General features: G+C 44.4%; 2 protein-coding genes across 3 annotated transcripts; one reads left to right on the top strand and one right to left on the bottom strand.

The window, feature by feature from the left end:
* Window positions 1-594: 594 nt before the first annotated feature.
* On the bottom strand, window positions 595-4,388 carry LOC101754690 (probable tRNA N6-adenosine threonylcarbamoyltransferase). Of its 2 annotated transcripts, XR_214809.2 has the most exons (5): window positions 3,706-4,388; window positions 1,765-1,920; window positions 1,284-1,686; window positions 1,016-1,172; window positions 595-879 (listed from the first exon to the last, which is right to left on the bottom strand). XR_214809.2 is itself a non-coding variant. In XM_004960848.2 (4 exons), exons 1-3 carry the CDS (start codon window positions 4,291-4,293, stop codon window positions 1,285-1,287), a joined length of 1,146 nt encoding a protein of 381 aa, XP_004960905.1. In that variant the 5' UTR covers window positions 4,294-4,388; the 3' UTR covers window positions 595-879; window position 1,284. The 2 variants fall into 2 exon arrangements, 1 of the variants encoding a protein (XP_004960905.1); XM_004960848.2 differs by lacking the exon at window positions 1,016-1,172.
* A 5,450-nt stretch (window positions 4,389-9,838) lies between these two features.
* Window positions 9,839-12,227, top strand: LOC101756322 (ATP-dependent 6-phosphofructokinase 6). Its single transcript, XM_004960851.3, has 4 exons — window positions 9,839-10,177; window positions 10,282-10,328; window positions 10,447-11,572; window positions 11,664-12,227. Exons 1-4 carry the CDS (start codon window positions 9,956-9,958, stop codon window positions 11,886-11,888), a joined length of 1,620 nt encoding a protein of 539 aa, XP_004960908.1. The 5' UTR covers window positions 9,839-9,955; the 3' UTR covers window positions 11,889-12,227.
* The last annotated feature ends 6,071 nt before the right edge of the window (window positions 12,228-18,298 follow it).

Raw genomic sequence — 18,298 nt, forward strand, 5'->3', positions numbered from 1 at the left:
GTCGTTTCCTGACCGATATGGATGCACATATTACCCTCGCCTTCGGGAAATACCACCAGTAGAGTCTGCGGAAGGTGTCGTTCAGGAGAGATGCTGGGCTCTAGATATGCGAGTGAGATACCCGCCCTCGGTCATGACCTGGGTTGAAGAAGGAATCTATGTTCTTGGAAGCAAAGAAAGAACTCCGGTATTCCGACCTTAGATTTTTGCTCTGTAGGGGCTACCCTATGGGCTGTTATCTCAAGGTCCTGGTTAGGCTCTTCTTGTTGTCTCTTAGAGGCTAAAAAGAATTGTCTCTTGTGGGAGTGCCCGATAAGGATGAAGAGACCTGGTTATTTGAAGCTTTATAATAAAATAGTTAAAAGGTTACCTAGCCTATGATCCTCCATATCCTCCAGAGATTGACTACGAGCCATACCCAGCGGGATACATATTGCCCAAATTTCACCTAAAAGATGGACCAAAAGAGCATTTGGCGAGGTTCATCGCTCAGCGTGGAGATACTTCTGGAAACAAAAACATGTTATTTAGGTTTAACCCTCGTAAACGACATACAATTTGGAACTGAGGGAGTAGTTTACAACAAACGGTCGGTAAGGGTCACATAAAGATGAAAATGCCTTTAACTAATCAGAATGTTTGTGACTTGTGAGGTTTGATCACTTGAGCACGTGTGAATGTGACATACAACACCTTCATTTTACCAGGTTGCAGATCAGTACTTGCAGTAAATGCTTTGCAACTGACAGTCTCAACTGCAGCACAGTAGTACAAGCCACCTGCCATGAGCCTCGAGGTTTTCTCCAAATCAGCAAGCAAAGGCATCTCATGCATGCATGCTCCTACACCTTCCTGTTTAAGCATTTAGCCATTTACTACCTGTGACAGAAAAGAAACAACCACCATTACTTCGTCAGATTCTGACAGCTCAAAAGCACATACATGAGGAAATGCATAGTATTGAACCCAAAAATATGTTTTTTGTTCAGTAAGTTGTTCAAAAGTTACATAATACCCTAATTAACAGCATGTTTCTGCACTGGGTACAATAGCTCTGCATGCCGCTAAAACTTCAACAGTATAATTCATGTGTTCTATATCATGCAAAGTCTAAAAAAGCTCGTTGGAGGTGGGATCACAATTCACACCCAGCATATCATCCTCATTTGGACCTGTTAAGCAATCAGTGGCATATTAGGGACTGTCTCCAACAGTCTAGATTGAATCAGCTATCATGAAAAGATAAAATTAGCAGGAAGACGTAACTGTAAGAGACAATTTACCTCATGAATCTACAATGATTGGAGTTGGCATGGAGGCTTCATCCTTGGATACTTCAGCCATTGCATCTGTGTGGATATTGGTCATCACTGGCATCTCCTTCTCCCTCCAAATCGCATGAACTTCATCAGTCCGGAATCTTTGCGTAAATGTCGACTCCTCCAGGGGAGTGGTCTCACCATGTGCATACGCCAGTAAACCAGTGTATGCAATCATTGCCCCATTGTCTATACAATAGCGGTCATCAGTTGCAAACAGCCTACCCCCTCTTTCTGAGCACATAATCCTCATCATCTCTTGTAAACGCTCATTGCAACCAACGCCACCAACAATAAGAACGTCTTTTGAATCACAATGTGCCATGGCACGTTCAGTAATTTCAACAAGCATGGCAAACAGAGTTTCCTGGGTAGTTTATGACTTCAATGTGTCAATTATGCATAGTCAATTATTATCCACAAGGAAAAAGGAGTTTACGAGTACCTGCAGTGAGTAGCACAGGTCTGCAGGTGTGCACTCATTGTTTTTAAGCTTTTCAATTGCTGTAGCTTCAATAAAGCTCAAAATGCCACTAAATGACACATCCATACCCTTTACAACATAAGGGAGATCAATGAACTTTTCTCCCTTCTTTGCAAGCTGAACAAGGAAAGTAAATACAGTACATCAGGAAAGCTGAACAAGGAAGAGAGAATGTGCCATGTTGTACAAAGACATAAACGTTTTGAATGAAAAAATGTCTTCAAAACAAAAGGAATGAAAAAAGATAGTAGGGACAGGTCATACAATATTGAAGTGGTGATATGAGAAAATGAGGAAACACAAGTGATCACATAGACTGAATGAAATCATGGAGAACTTCATTGCCCAAGCACTCTCACACAAAACTACTCCCTCCAATTCCAAATATAGGTTTTAAATTTCTATCAGGTCAAACATTTTTTAACTTGGCCCATCAATATATGGAAAGTCAAATACATTCGCAATGTATGGTTAATATTACCAGATTCAGAATGGAAAACACTTTCACAATATTTTATTTTCACTATTCAAAATGGTGTATTTTTACAAAAATTGTAAGTTAAACTGTCACAATGGAGGCCGTGTCATTGTCCTAACAACTTAAATTTGGAATCAGGGGGAGCACATAGGATCTACCCAGCATATTATATAGTTCAATACAGAAGTATAACCATATGAACCCTACAATGGTTCAACCAAACATACAAAAGTAATCTTCCCCACACATACAACAGCAGTACTGATTTGACAGAGGCAACAGACCAGCCACTAAATGCATGGCCAACATAAGTAAATTGCTTAAGAATTTCATTGCGTGGGTCAATTGTTCAATAAATGCTAGTGGCTAGGATCAGTAAACAGCTCAAGCCCAACTGACAACCCCACATTCATACCCACCAGTTCATGCTAAAAATCTTCATGCAGCACTATAACTTCTACCATTTTCCTGAACACCAATTGGCCACCCAGTGCATTTACATCATGGTTTTAAATAGCGGGCTATAGCAAATAGCGGTTTTATTAAAAAAAGCATGAATAAATACAAATAATTCATGCACAAAACACATGGTAATTAAGAAAAGTGATGAACACAAGACGTCCAAGCAGAGTCTGTTGTTTTATTAGCATCACTCCGGCAATTTGAACTGTTGTGGCAGAGCTTGAGACAATAACGCCCGCACCCATCCAATGAAATCAAATCAAGAACAAGCCATTGTTGGACCGAAGCAACTCCACACACTCGATTACTTAATCGAATTAACTCCAAAGAAGAGAGAGTATAGATCAGGGAAAGGGTCGTGAGTGTCAGGGGTGAGACAACCTTGCATTGTGTAGATAGGACTGGGACATGTTGAGGTGCTCACTAGGTACTCTCAGCGGAGGGCACGGACCTACGGAGTCTTGATTTTGCTGCTCTGCCCGCCGAGAGTAGCTGCCTGTCGCAGTTCTTCGAAGGGAGAAGCGGGAATTAGGGACCTGTATGCTTCTTAGGGTCTTTTGAGTTGTTTTGGACCTATGTGGGTTGCAAATTTTAGTAGCTGGGCATCACGTTTTTGCCTGCAAGTAGAGAAATGCGAGTAGCGCCGCTAAATGACTGCTAGCGCTAAGCTGTTTAGCGCTGCTAAAGCGTGCTTTAGCGGCCGTAGCTGCCATAGCTGTACAAATAGCAATAGCTTAGCGTAGACCCTTTCTAAACGCTATAGCGCCGCTATAGCAGAGCTATAGCCTGCTATTTAAAACCATGATTTACATCTATGCAATACAGTGGTTCATGGTGACAAGGTCTCAAATAAGAGTAACACTCACAGAAACCAGCATCTATGTGCATGTGCAGCTAGAATTGAAACAACATTGAGCTGGAGCTATAGGATAATCAAGTTATCATTTGATCGAACAGTTTACCTGCTCAATGTTATACCCAGGGCTGGGGTCATTGGAGAGCTCAAGGACCCTGGCAAAGCGGTCGAGGCAGTTCCCAACTGCGATATCGATAGTCTCCCCGAAGATCCGGTACCTCCCTTCGCTGTAGGCGATGACCTGCGTGTTCCCCCCGGAGACGTAGAGCACGACGGGGTCCACGGCCCCCGTGACGGCACGCCCCATCTCGATGTGCGCGACGCAGTGGTTGACCGCCACGAGCGGCTTGCTCCAGAGGAGGGAGAGCGCGCGGGCGGCCGCGGCGGCGACCTGGAGCGGGCCGCCCATGCCGGGGCCTTTCGTGTAGCAGACGCAGGCGAGGTCGGAGGGGGCGATGCCGGCCTCGGCTAGCGCGGCGCGGAGGAGCGGGAGGAGGTGCACGAGGTGGTGCTGCGCGGTCTCCCGGGGAAGGAAGCCGTGGCCCGGCGGGGTCACGTAGGTGTGGCGAGGGTTGGAGAGGATTTCGCCCGAGAGGGAGACCACGCCGATGCCGATCTTGTTGGCCGAGGACTCCAACCCCAGCGCCAGCGGACCCGTCGGGCGGCGGCTCGCCGGAGACGGCGACGAGGACATGGCGGCGGCGGCGGTAGGGTTTTGGGGGTTTGTGGTAGACGAGTAGACAACGAACGGAGGAGACAGGAGAGGAGAGAGGAGTCGAGTTGGCTCGAGTGGACCTGCCAAATGTGAAATTGTAGGAAATCGGGCCCATATAAGCCTATTATTGAACTTGCTCTAAGGGCCCATATGAGCCTATTATTGAACTTGCTCGAGTCGGCTCTCTATCCTTCCACCTTGGCTTTCCCTGCTGCTCCCGGGGGAACTGCTCGGTGCTCGCCATGTGTGCCTGCTATTTGGTTGTGTTGCAGTGATGTGCTGTGGACGCTTAGGTTCTGGTGCTGCTGCCCGATTTGCTAGCAGAACTGAAAGCGATGAGCTAGTCCCTTTCTTCAGAAACATGAATAGTATTCGCAGTTTTCTTTCCTTCTTCTGAAGGTCCAGTCTTGAGTCTTCCACCATCCCCGTTGTTTCCAAGATGCTGAATGCCATCGGTTTCACTTAACTATCCTTTCTTCTGTTCTGCCGGTGCTTTGTTTCTTGTTTGCATGAGCCTTCAAAATCTGTTGAGCTCCCTGAGGCGGTTAATGAGTTGCACCGAAAGGTGCAGGACACAGCTAGTATGGGAGGGAAAAACAAACCATTTCTTTCCTAACACGGAAAAAAAAAACATGGCATCGCTAGGAAGCAAGCAAGGCACAAAACCGGTGTTCGGTACTACCTTGTTTTGGTTACATTTTCTCATCACTGTCTAAGTAATCTGCAAAGTATTACCTCTTTTGGTTATATTTTTTGTCCATTCAAAGTAGAAAGAAAATGTGATGGAAGGCTCTATGAAGCTGGAAACATCCACGACTTGACCTTGGTCTGATCTGCTTTCCCATCTTTATTGACTTCAATCTTGAGCACCGCCAGTTTTATCAGGTTGTGTGCCCGCGGATTGCAGTTTTCTCATGTTTTACCAGCAAATCCATCAGGAATTCAGAGGTTCCGAAAGATTGCCACCCGATTCGCAGCTGATAATTCTGGTGTCGTGACCTTGACGACGATCACAGGGCACTACATACTATATAATATCACTGGGCGTGTGCGATTCCATTTTCCCTTGAGTAATCTTTACAAAAAGGGAAAAGGTCAATGGCAAGTTTGCAACATCTGGAAAATAGCTACCGGATTCCCCGGCCATGCATCGCCCCGCCCACGGGTACTGAACATCTAGACCAACTGTGGCAACAGAAGCATACGCCATGTCGCCATGCTTGTGTGTTTCTGGACTCTGACTGCGTCATGCTGCAGAAACAGAGGCACACCAGCGACAGAAACAGAGGAGGAAGCAACATGGAAGGCCGGTGCCCGGCGGCGGTAGCTTGCGGATGGCAGCTGCTTGAATGCGAAGCTGGTCTTCGCTGGGCGCTTGTTTGTTTGGTCCCGGGGTCAAGAAAGAAACTGCGGGTTCCGGTTGGTGGGAGGCGCCGGCGTTTCTCTGCAGCGGCGGCAGAGCAGAGTCCCATGGGTTTAGAAGTCTCTCTCATCTCTTTCATTCTGTACTAGGGGGGTGATGGTCGCCTTCGTTCGGGTCAAAGTATCACGAGGAATTGTGATACATGGTTACGCTTATCGCCGTACACCTGGAGATGCAGAGGGTGGTGGTGGGTGCCTCTTCTCATTGGGTTCCAGCAAAAAGACGATATAGGTGAACAAATCAGTCTTGTGTTCTTACGAAATGGGTCCTGAAAAAGAACGAAGGAAATGACGTGGCTTCTCTGACTTCTACCCTCTCTCCCATGTGGGGATTGAATATTTCACCCTCAAGACAATTTGTGCCATTAAAAAAAGTCGGTGTCTTCATATGCTTGCTGCAATTTTTACAAATTATTTGGTTGTATATTGACAATCTAAAGTATGAAGGAACATGTAAAGAGACATTCTTCAACCAAAGAGACAAGGACATGGGTAGTGGTGGTGAAAGTGGTACCTTCCACTAAAGCATAAAAAGGGCATGCTAATTGTTCAGAGTCACAATTTCCGGATAGGCCATCAAACCATCACATTTGTTTCTCTTTTCTTTTGGATATGGCGAAAACGGTTCAAAAGCACCTCCAAAGGGCTTTCAGTGGCACTGTGACGCATATATACACGTTTCTCTTATGGAACAGGAGAACACAGGAGAATTTTCCAAGGAAGAAATCTCTCATGGGTCGAGATTAAACTAGAACGAAAGAAGACATTTTTGCAGTGGACGAAGGCTTCTGGTTTCTCCATTTGTACTATCTTTTCTCTCGCTTAATCTACTGCCAAAACTCCTGCAGTTACTTTCAAAATAAGCTCTGATGTTGTTTTGAATTTCTGATGTTTTTTTTCGTTGACGTTTATGTGCCTTACAATGAACAATAAAATTCCTTACATACTAATATTTTTAGCACGAGTGATCTCTGTTTACTTTGCTAGCATATCTCTTTCAATTATTCTATTGGCTTAGTGGGTTCAATCAATTTTAAGCTGGGAAACATCGTTGACGTTTATGTGCCTTCCGATGAGCAACCATTAACCTAGAACCACAAAGAGGCAAGCTTTGCTTTTCCTCGGCTATTCCTAATAATTTTCTAATAGAGGAAACCGTGCAACCTATTTAATTAGTTGGACCACTAGCATAATCCAAGCAACGGTGCTTGTTGTGAGCTACAATCCATCGTAGAAACGCATGTGTAAACAAGAAAGTTGTAGTATCCACCTCTAAGATACTCCGTCACCTAGTGGAAGAATCTTACAAGAACTTTGCATTCTCATTTGCGCCGGCGGCGTGTCGCCGCAAATGTACACGTCACAAAAAGGAAATCCTGAAAACCATTCTTTTTTGAAAGAATCTAATAAATGAGACTTTCTCTTTTTATAATTAAATTTATCCAAGTATGCAAAATATACTTTTAGATTGTTTAATTTTGGAGGGGAGGACAGTGTTTGTAGAGACTAGAGAACATGTAACAGCCGACCAAAATTATTCTTCTTGGTCGCGTAGAAGAGGCTCTAAAAAACAATGGACGTGAAGAGACCTTTTGAGACTCTGTGCTCGTCAGTTGCTTGGAGGTCCGTCTTGGCGTGTCTACGCCTTCTTATTATTTCTTTAAGGCATTTCTTCCAAAACAAACTATTGGATGAGAAGATGTTTGTAAAAAAAACTAAAAGTACAATTAAAAGGTAAAACCATGCATTTTATGTGTTAATGGGCGTGAATTCGTTTTTGGATGCTAATACGACTTCATGTACTCCGTTCGTTCCAAATTGTAAATAATAATATCTATGGACTTAGAAAAGTCAAAATGACCTACAATTTGAAACGGATGGAGTATATTTTTTCCAAACATTGTGAAGTGTGTAAATAATTTATCTACCACTAGGCCCTGTACGTTCATCTATATGGTTCAGGTGGGTGCCTCGCCCGTTGTTTCGTCGAAAAAACTATTCATCTCTAGCATGCAATTAGTGGAAATAGATTGGTGAAAGTTTACCTTCCCCCCATTTGATAACCTTTCTTTGGAGTTTTTTTAGGGCAACCTTTCTTTAGAGTTCGATAGCTTATAATTAACCACAATCAAACGAGTGTCTTGGAGTAATTGGTTACACCTAGTTTTGCATGGATATAACGAAAGGTTCGACTGATCCAAACGACGAATTTGGAGTACATTTCTGTTCCTCTGTAGAAAAACAATATGTTCTTAAATTGTCTATTTGAAAGGGACAAATGTTTATAGTGGACCACATCCAAGAACTGAACAAAGCATCTGCATATTCTCATTCCTAGTAGAACTATGTACGGCATAGGCACCTCCAGCAAGCTTGGTCCTTGTTTTCTTCTTCGTTGGTTTTGTTTGAAGAAAACCACAGTGTCCAAGGTATCAAGACATGAAGATCCTTATTCGGGTCAAATGGCACACGCTCCACCTTTCTCTTGGCCTCTTTCGGTTCTCCTGTATTCATCGTCTACCCAAGGTATCACTAAACATGCAAAAACATTCTCTAGAACCCGCATGGCCGCATAAGATTAAAATAGTATAGTTGTGTCAGCACAATACAGTTCTGCAGTTTCTTTTTTTTTATTAAATTAATGTACATTCTTGGTTCTAAAACACACACCACTCGCGAGCTGAGTGTACTGAATCTTAATTATAATTGTTTTTGGCGAGGAGTGCTGAATCTTAATTGTTACACGGTAAATCCACCAACTAGTCACACATGGTCTCATTTAAGTTGTACTAACAACTGTGAGATAAAAAAAAAGTTACATAACTGCTTGTATATTTTGCACAGAGTTATAATAAAATGGGTACCATATAGGACCAACACAACTTTTTTGAGGAATTTTTTTTCTCTTAGGAATTACCAAAACAACTATGATAAACCTTCCGTAGCAGTGCTCATAGTTGAAGAGCTAAAGAGAAAAATATCACAAAAATAAAAAATACTTGCAAGTAATACAGTCCACACTTGTTCTTTTTTCTCCCTAGGTACGGTCCAAGTTGACAGCAGAATGCCATTGGACAATTGGAGCCATTGGACGACCGGGCAGGCGCAGCTCTGTTTCTTTGGTGGCGTGCGCCTCCCTTTCCCTTCGCTTTGCAGCCTCCAGTTAATTAATTAAATTCGAGCTTGATGGCTGCGCGATTGACCAATGGGGCCCCCGGGGGTCGCCGTCGCCGCATCTTCCCGTTGCGGGGGCCACCGGCCACCACCCCCCATGCTTCCTCCTTGGGTTTGTCCACGTGATTAATTTTAAATCACTGCCCGGTCAAAACAATGAGGGAATTATTTTGTAGTTTCGCAGAGTCTCCTAGAGGAAAATACTCCCCGGCTCATAAACACATCAAATACCCCTCGTTTTGGACACTGATATCATTTCTCATCAAAGTTTTGTGCTAATTTTCATGTGAAAGAGATGATAGATCGAGGGGAATGCATATTATTTAACCTGCCAATTTCCCGTATCAAATGTTGCATGTACGTGACCGTCTGCGTCAGACTTGAAGCATAAAACTTTTACAAGGGGTGAAAAATCTCAAATACTCGGAAGAACATGATTGTAGATTCAAATAATGCCACAATTTTTAGTTAACATTAAGGCATTGATGAATAAATGATTTATATAAATTTTCTGACTTATTTCACAAAGGATTTCATGGGTTTAGTAACTTTCGATTAATTCTTAATGGCGTTTAGGAAATAATGTTTGAAAGATTTGGTGATGCCACAAATTTTTGTTACAACAAGGCATCGATGACTAATTGTTCAATCTAATTTATCAAATTATTTCATAAAGTGCTTTGAAGCGTCCATTTTTTTTTAGAAAAAGAACAAACAACGGGAGAAAGAGAAACGAGCTGAGAATCCGAGGGCCGAATTCCACGCGCTCTCCGACTCCGATACCGAAAATACCGACTCCCGCCGTCCTGTCCTGCACGCGCAAGCCACAAATGCACCACTGTGGCACTGTCCCCCTTTCCTGGCCCCCCGCCCCGGCTATATAAATCCGGCACTCGATTGCCCGCCTTCTCGCACCAATCCCAAGTCTCACAAAGAACAAGAATTCCAGTCCTCCCCTCCCCGGCAATTCCGGCGAATTCAATCGTCGGATAGTCGCTCTCCTCCGATCGATCGGTCAAGTTTCCTTAGTACTGTGCTGCGATCGATGGAGACCGCCACCGTCGTCGTCGCGCCGGCTCCGGTGGCCATCACGCCGCCGCCGCAGCACAAGCTTTTGGAACTGAAGTCTTCCTTTGCCCCCGCGGCGAAATCGTCGCCGCCGGCGAGGAAGGCCAAGCCGGCGGCCAAGAAGAAGCTTGCCGGCGGCTGCGGCGGGTACGTCCTCGAGGACGTCCCGCACCTCACCGACTATCTCCCAGAGCTCAAGGTGAGTCTTCTTCTTCTTCACAAAAAGAGAGAGAGAGAGAGATTTCTTTAACCAATACCGTAGATTGCTTTTGCTCACGTTCTTGATTTGCTATTCCTCTGCAGAGCTACCCGAATCCCCTGCAAGACCACCCTGCCTACTCTGTTGTCAAGTAAGTAACAATCTGAATCGGGATATCCCCTTAATTCTGTGTTCTGTTCGTCGCTCCAAATTCGATCCCAGTTTCGATCGGTTTTCTCAATAATCGTGTTGATGTTCCGGTGTCGCAGGCAGTACTTCGTGAACCCTGACGACACGGTGGCGAAGAAGATCGTGGTGCACAAGAGCAGCGCGCGGGGGACGCACTTCCGGCGCGCCGGCCCGCGGCAGCGCGTCTACTTCCAGCCCGGCGAGGTGACGGCGGCGATCGTCACCTGCGGCGGGCTCTGCCCTGGCCTCAACACCGTCATCCGCGAGCTCGTCTGCGGCCTCCACGACATGTACGGCGTCACCAGCGTGCTCGGCATCGAGGGCGGCTACAAGGGCTTCTACGCGCGCAACACCGTGGAGCTCACCCCGCGGTCCGTCAACGACATCCACAAGCGCGGCGGCACGGTGCTGGGCACCTCCCGCGGCGGGCAGGACACGGCCAAGATCGTGGACAGCATCCAGGACCGCGGCATCAACCAGGTGTACATCATCGGCGGCGACGGCACGCAGAAGGGCGCGGCGTCGATCCACGAGGAGGTCCGGCGGCGCGGGCTCAGGTGCGCCGTGGTCGGCGTGCCCAAGACCATCGACAACGACATCGCCGTCATCGACAAGTCGTTCGGGTTCGACACCGCCGTCGAGGAGGCGCAGCGCGCCATCAACGCGGCGCACGTCGAGGCCGAGAGCGCCGAGAACGGCGTCGGCGTCGTCAAGCTCATGGGCCGGAACAGCGGCTTCATCGCCATGTACGCCACGCTCGCCAGCCGCGACGTCGACTGCTGCCTCATCCCGGAGTCGCCATTCTACCTCGACGGCAAGGGCGGCCTGCTCGAGTTCGTCGAGAAGCGCCTCCGGGACAACGGCCACATGGTCATCGTCGTGGCCGAGGGCGCCGGCCAGGACCTGATCGCCAAGAGCATTAACCTCGCCGACACCCACGACGCCTCCGGCAACAAGGTCCTCCTCGACGTCGGCCTCTGGCTCTCCCAGAAGATCAAGGAGCACTTCAAGAGGAAGGCCAACAACTTCCCCATAACGCTCAAGTACATCGACCCGACCTACATGATCCGCGCCGTGCCGTCCAACGCCTCCGACAACGTCTACTGCACGCTGCTGGCGCACAGCGCCCTCCACGGCGCCATGGCGGGGTACACCGGCATCACCGTCGCGCCGGTGAACGGAAGGCACGCCTACATCCCCTTCTACGTAAGTCCCTCTGGTCATGGATTTGCTTGCAAGCTTTTTCTCAATCTCAGCAGTGAATAATTAACACCGATTGAAATGATGAAACTTGCAGAGGATCACCGAGAAGCAGAACAAGGTGGTGATCACGGACCGGATGTGGGCGCGGGTGCTGTGCTCGACGAACCAGCCTTGCTTCCTGACGCACGAGGACGTCGAGGGGGCGAGGCAGGACGACGAGGAGCCACACCTGCCGCTCGTCGAGGGCGAGAACGCGCTGGTCAGGAGCCCGTCGACGATGTGCAACGGCAACGGCCACCTCTGCAGTGGCGCGGCATGAATGAAGATTCGAGGCGCAGGCTCAATTATATTAATTCACATGTGTTGATGTAAAATGAATGAAGGAGGGTCCCAATGTGGTTGTGATTGTAGGTTTTCTTCATAACTTCCTTTTGTTCATTCCTTTTGAATGAACCGATCGATGTGGCACATACTCCTAGCCCTCCAAGGAGTAGGGTTTTTTCTTTTGTGTTAGGGTTTAGGAGTACGTGCCACATCGAGTAAGAACAGAGCATCTTCCTAGCCCTCCTATCGTCACTCCCACTCCTCTTCCCGTCATCAATTTAAGCCATGGCCGAACCACTTTCATCTGAATGAACCGCCGTGCCAGGCTTTGATGTCAATGATCCTGTTGAAGTAAATGGCCGCCATGACGACGTCCGCCTCGCGTACCTCCACCTCGGAGGCATTATTTCTATTCTAAAAATATTATTATAGCTTATGTGGACGGAGCCACAAAGTGCCAATTAAATAGGGGAACATATAGCTATAACAATTAACAAAACATCACCCAGTGTCACGCTACTCGTCAACGAGAATTAGGTATTAAAATATTGTTGCGATTTTAGATTTTCTCTTGATTTTTGTGAAGACATCACACACATGCACTGACTTGAATTGTTCCACTGAATATTTTGAATTCAACACAATTTTGAAGAGAATTGGCACGGTTGGCCCTCTCTAACAAAGAAAAAACGAGTTTCTTGCTCCGCCTCCACCCATATGAGTACATCTAAGAGGTCGACGAAGTCACCACAAATATCTCTTATCGCGTGGCCCGTTGTTTACTGTGCCATAACCTTGTGAACAGGTCCTATCACAAATAATCTAGCGGAGCCATCGGTTGCATTAACAAAATAATGCACGCAGATACTTCCTCGCCAAAAAAAATATTGTACGCAGATACCCTAATGCACATTCAAATGACAACATGCATCAATTTAATTATTAGATTATTGCTTGTCCTCTCAACATGAATACACAATAGTCCGGATGGCCTCACATCTGGCGACGAGACGGCGGGACAGTGTAACCTGCGCAATCGGACCCCGTGGCCAAGCCGTTCCCGCACTTTCTTGTCACTACAGCCCACATCCATAACGCGATACTTGCCTTATCCACCTCCATAAACTGTTGGCAAATGTCTGCAACATTTACTTCTCTCACTTTCTCGCAGCAGGGACCACCATGTTTCACGTCCCAGGGTGATCCTAAGTTTTTCGCAATGTTATGCCTACACTCATGCATGTTTTCGTCTTTGAGGTGCCGCACAATGTACGAGGAGCAAGAGGAAGAGGAGACGGCTGCTAAGATGACGATGAGGCAGCAGCGTAGGTACGCTCCTGTCACTCTTGCATTGCCAGCCATCCTTTTTCTTGGTTGTGATCTATCTGTTGGTGCTGGTGCACTCTGCTTGTCTATATATGTTACGGGTCTGTTCGCTTCAGCTTATAAGCCGGCTGAAAAGCTGAAACGGCTGATTTGTTGTGAGAGAAAAATACTGTTTGATGGCTGATAAGCCGGCTGAACAAGCTGAAACGAACAGGTCCGTAGCTGCTCGGCAGCCCCTTTCAAGCAATCGCGCATTCATTTCAATACCTATCTCTTCATCTATTACCAAGGTATCCCATGGTTCCAGCACACATCCTGAAGAGATGATACGATGCTAGGATTGATGCATTATGCTCTTAGTTTATTCCATATAAAATCTAGGATATGTTTTCATTTCAATCGTTTGTGCTAGATATATTCCATATAGTTTCGGACGACGATATAGCCTCATTTGTTAAGTAAGATTATTGATAAATAACTATGATATAGTCTTTTCTGGTTTATATTTTATACTATATGCTATATGTTTGGTTGGTTTGACATCGATCTTATTGTTAAGATTTTGAGCATGTATGGACCTAAGAGATATTATGAAAACCTGTATAGTGGACACGTATAGCGCGGAAGCGAGAGGTTGAAGAAAAGAGAGGAGGCCATCTAGAGTTAACGAAGTGCTCAATGTTTAAGAAAAATGAAGTGTTCGAATGGAGCCAAACGGAGAAGCAAGTAGCAGTAAAATAGTAATCCAGTCCGTAAAATTGGTTTGCTAGTAAAACGCTTCGTGTCAATAGTAATTTTAGAGGCAATTTTTTTTAACCATCCTTTACATCATACACATCCAAATCTCTTTTATTCTGCATTAAATCTACCAGCCTCAGTACACTATTATGCTTAGTTAGGTGCTGCTCTAATGAATAAACAATCAAGATCACTTGTGATGAGCATCGATCTGAACAGAATAGCAGCTTTTTGTTTGCCAAGGTCTTGTACTGTGCTAATTAAGATAAGTGATCCTCTACTGTTCATAAGTGAAAAACTACACTATTATGCTTATTTTGGTGCTACTTTACTAAATAAACAATCAAGATCACTTGTGTTATGCGTGCCATCCACTAATATGACACTGGTAGCATTTTGAGTGCTTGTATGACATTTCCTTTTTCTGTTAATTTTGGTGGAAATTGTCACTGATTCCATGCCATATTGACTTTTAGACAGTTTTGGAAGAAATGCTAGGAGGGTTCCTTGAAGCCGATTACAAGTGTTCATGATTTTTGTGTTGTTTTGAGTATGTGGAGATGAAATATTTTGCACTCAACCTAAATGGCTGCAAGCTTGGTCGTATGGCTATGAGCTTGTTGGTCGTAGTGAATTGTGGTATTTTGATCGATCTCAAATGGTAGACGTAGACTTCATGCTTGCTGCTGGTAGATGTGGACCTAAATGGCTGCGAGCTTGGTTGTATGGCTGTTTTGCTCATAGATGCAGACTTCATGCTGGTTGTGAGCTTTGTTGATTAGTTTGTAGTACTATTCTTGGCTGTGAGCTAGCTTTGTTGATCGGTTAGTTTGATGCACAATGTGACATTGTTGGCTGGACTACTAGCTCATGTATGGATGACTTAATATCAATGTTACATGCTTTTCAATGAATCGACGCAATATGTTCCCACTCTAATGATCTTGTGATGCTTGTGTATGCACTGGTGATAGAATAATTTTTAGAATCATATAAAAACATGTAAATATATGTTGTGTCCAGTTCAATAGATCTCGTTGGATTATTGGTCATTATTTCTATAGCGTGCATTGGACTGTTAGTCGGTATAAATTTATACCGACGCCACTTATAATAACGTAGAGTTATAGTCGGCACAACTCTATACCGACCGATGATTCGTCCCTGCAACGACCTATATACCGACCTATATACCGACTACGTAACCCGCGCAGTCGTGCCCTGTGGCCAGGGCGTTCTCGCACTTCCTCGTAACCTTAACCCATTTCCACAGCTCGATTTTGGCCTTGTCATCCTCCGTAAACTCCTGGCAGATCTCCACGACGTTTGACGTTTGCTTGCCTCACAAACTTGCAGCAGGGACTATCAGCGTCAGGTTCCCCGTTACCGAGATTTTTCTCCATGAAGAACCTGCAGTGGTGCATGATGTCATCTTTGCTCTCCAACTCGTACGAGCGGGAGGAGGAACAGATGGCTGCGAAGACGACGATGAGACAGTACAGGTACACTCCTGTCACTCTTGCACTAGCAGTCATCTTTAATTTCTTCCTGGATGTGATCAAAGGTGTGGCCAGTGGTGCAGCCCTTTTCGAGCAATTGTGCAATCACTTCTCAATGCGTACCTCTTCGTTTATAATCAAGGTATATATCCCATGCCTCAGCAACGTATCCTGAAGAGAGGATACAGTCTGATGCATTTATTAAAAAATACACAAATATATATTTGGGATATGTTCTCTGTTCCATAAAAAAATCTAGGATACGTTCTCGTTTCCTTCGTTGGTGCTAGATATACTCCATAGAGTTTCAGATATAGTCTCATTTATTAAGATAAATAACTATGACATAGTCTCTACTAGTTTATACTGTATACTATGTTTTCAAATCGTTCTTTTTGGAAAGATTCAAGGCATGTTGGGGCACAGGGATTATAAAAATCTAGACAGTAGACAGGGATTACAAGAATCTGAATTCTGCTGAATAATGATCCGGGCTGTACTCATTGGAGATTACAAGAATCTGGGATGTTTGAATCTCATATAATCTGGTGGCTAAAGTAGCTACATAAACACTACCAGCTGTCTACCGAGATGGACATGTGTTTATTGGGGGCTACATAAACACGATATGTTTTCGGTCCGGTCTATGTACCAATATTTGATAAATTCAAGATGGCATCCATGTTTCCAAAAAATATTTGGAAGCTTAAATACCTCTAAAAAATAAAAATTCTCCTTTCGTTCATCCAACATGGGTGTAATACTAAGGACAATTTAGCCAAGGGAAATTAGGCTGGTAGTTAAAAGTGTTGTTTTTTTTAATGTAATGAGATGATCAAGCATCTCTTTTTTTTATTGTTAACATGCTAAAACTATTTAAGAATTGTTTATATTGCTACTGGGTTAACCCCGCCTAGGTTAGTAAATCATATGATGTTGAATTGGTTAAAGGGCATGGAAAACAACACAGAAGGTTTGATTTTTAATGGGGTTGTTGCCATTTTGTGGGCTATTTGGTGTACTCACTATGATATGGTATGTGAGAAAAAAGTTTCACCTCAGTTTTTCATGCAGTCTTCAGGAGAGCTTGGATGCAGTTTTGGTCCCTGTTGCAATGTAAAAACATAAGGAAATCAGTTTGTGCGGCAAGCAAAGCACTGGAGATCGTCACTTTGGATATCTTCGCCAAGAACATAAAAATAATAATAATAGAGTTTGATTATGAATATTTTTTGTGTTGGTGAACTTTTATCTATATTTTGTTGAATAAATTTGAAGATATATTTGCTATAAGAACTTGGATGTGTGCCGCTACAGAAGTCAGCGAAAATTCCATTTTCTAAAAAAATATAACTTTTTAGATGGCTTTTTATTATCATTATGGTATCAAACATACCCTTATGTAGTAATCACTATGCCCTTATAGTTTTTTTCAAAAAAAACACAGTACAAATGCAGACACTAATACACACACGTACACACACCCTATGAACATAGTGTGTACATGTTTCCTACCCTTATGGTTTATGAACACCTGTTCATAGTGTGTACATGTTTCCTACCCTTATGGTTTATGAACACCTATGTAAGATTAGGCTGTCAAATCTTGAGCTTAACAAAATTAGCATAGGCGTCTTTTCATCCATGAGCACGTTAGTGCACAACGTTATTTCTTCATGGAATAAATACAAGGATAGGTTCCAGAATAAGAAATCTAACATGTTGTGCTATGCTCAATTCATGAGGTTAAAAGAATAGTACCATAAGGCATAACCTAGGCGGGCATGTAATCTATCGGAATTATCCTAGCCACCCGGTTGCACTAACCAAATAATGTACGCAGATACTTCCTCAAAAAAGAATTGAATGCAAATACCCTAATGCATATCCAAATGATAGCATTTTACTCAACATAGTTGTCCAAGTGGCCTCACATCTGGTGATGAGGCGGCGGAACAGACGAACAGTGTAACCTGCACAATCGAATCCCGTGGCCAAGCCGTTCCCACACTTTCTTGTCACGCACCCATAACGTACGTGATTGTTGCCTTGTCCACCTCCGTAAAATGTCGGCAGATGTCTGCAACATTTGCTTCTCTCACTTTCTCGCAACAGGAACCGCCATGTTTCACATTCCAGGGTGACCCTATGTTTTATGCAATGTTATGCCTACACTCGTGCATGCACGAGGAACGGGAGGAAAGGGGAGATGGCTGCCAAGACAACGAGCAAGCACAGGTACACTCCTGCCACTTTCGCGCAGCCCATATCTCAATCTATTTCTTGATCGTGATCGATTTATGAAGATTTGACGCAGGGTTTTGTGCTCCCCATCAGTTCTATATATATCGGCCAGCAGCCCATTTCTAGCTAGTTACTGCATCCCATGGGTTGTGCACTTATTTTTTAGTAGGAATTTATCACCTTTATCTTTGAGAATGCGAGTGGTATTTTTTTTACTGTTATGGTATATTCGGTAACATCCAGCACCGTATTCTAAAAGGGAGGATACCATACTTGTGACATTGCATTTATTAAGAAAACTGAAATATAATAACTAGGAAAGATGTCGTGTTCTAAAAAAACTAGGATATCTTCTCATTTGAAGCACTGGTGAAAGATAAGCCCTATGGAATTTTGGATACAGCCTCATTTATTACTATTATATGGATAATTGGGATATATATATATATATATATATATATATATATATATCTTCTAATTTTCTAGTGTGTGCTATTAAACCACCTCCACAACACATGCAACTCAGCCACTTACTTGGACCAATACTACTATATACTCCATATTGTACTAATGGGCTTGCATTCACCCCAATTACCAA

Source organism: Setaria italica, chromosome III (genome assembly GCF_000263155.2).
Source record: "Setaria italica strain Yugu1 chromosome III, Setaria_italica_v2.0, whole genome shotgun sequence".
NCBI lineage: Eukaryota > Viridiplantae > Streptophyta > Magnoliopsida > Poales > Poaceae > Setaria > Setaria italica.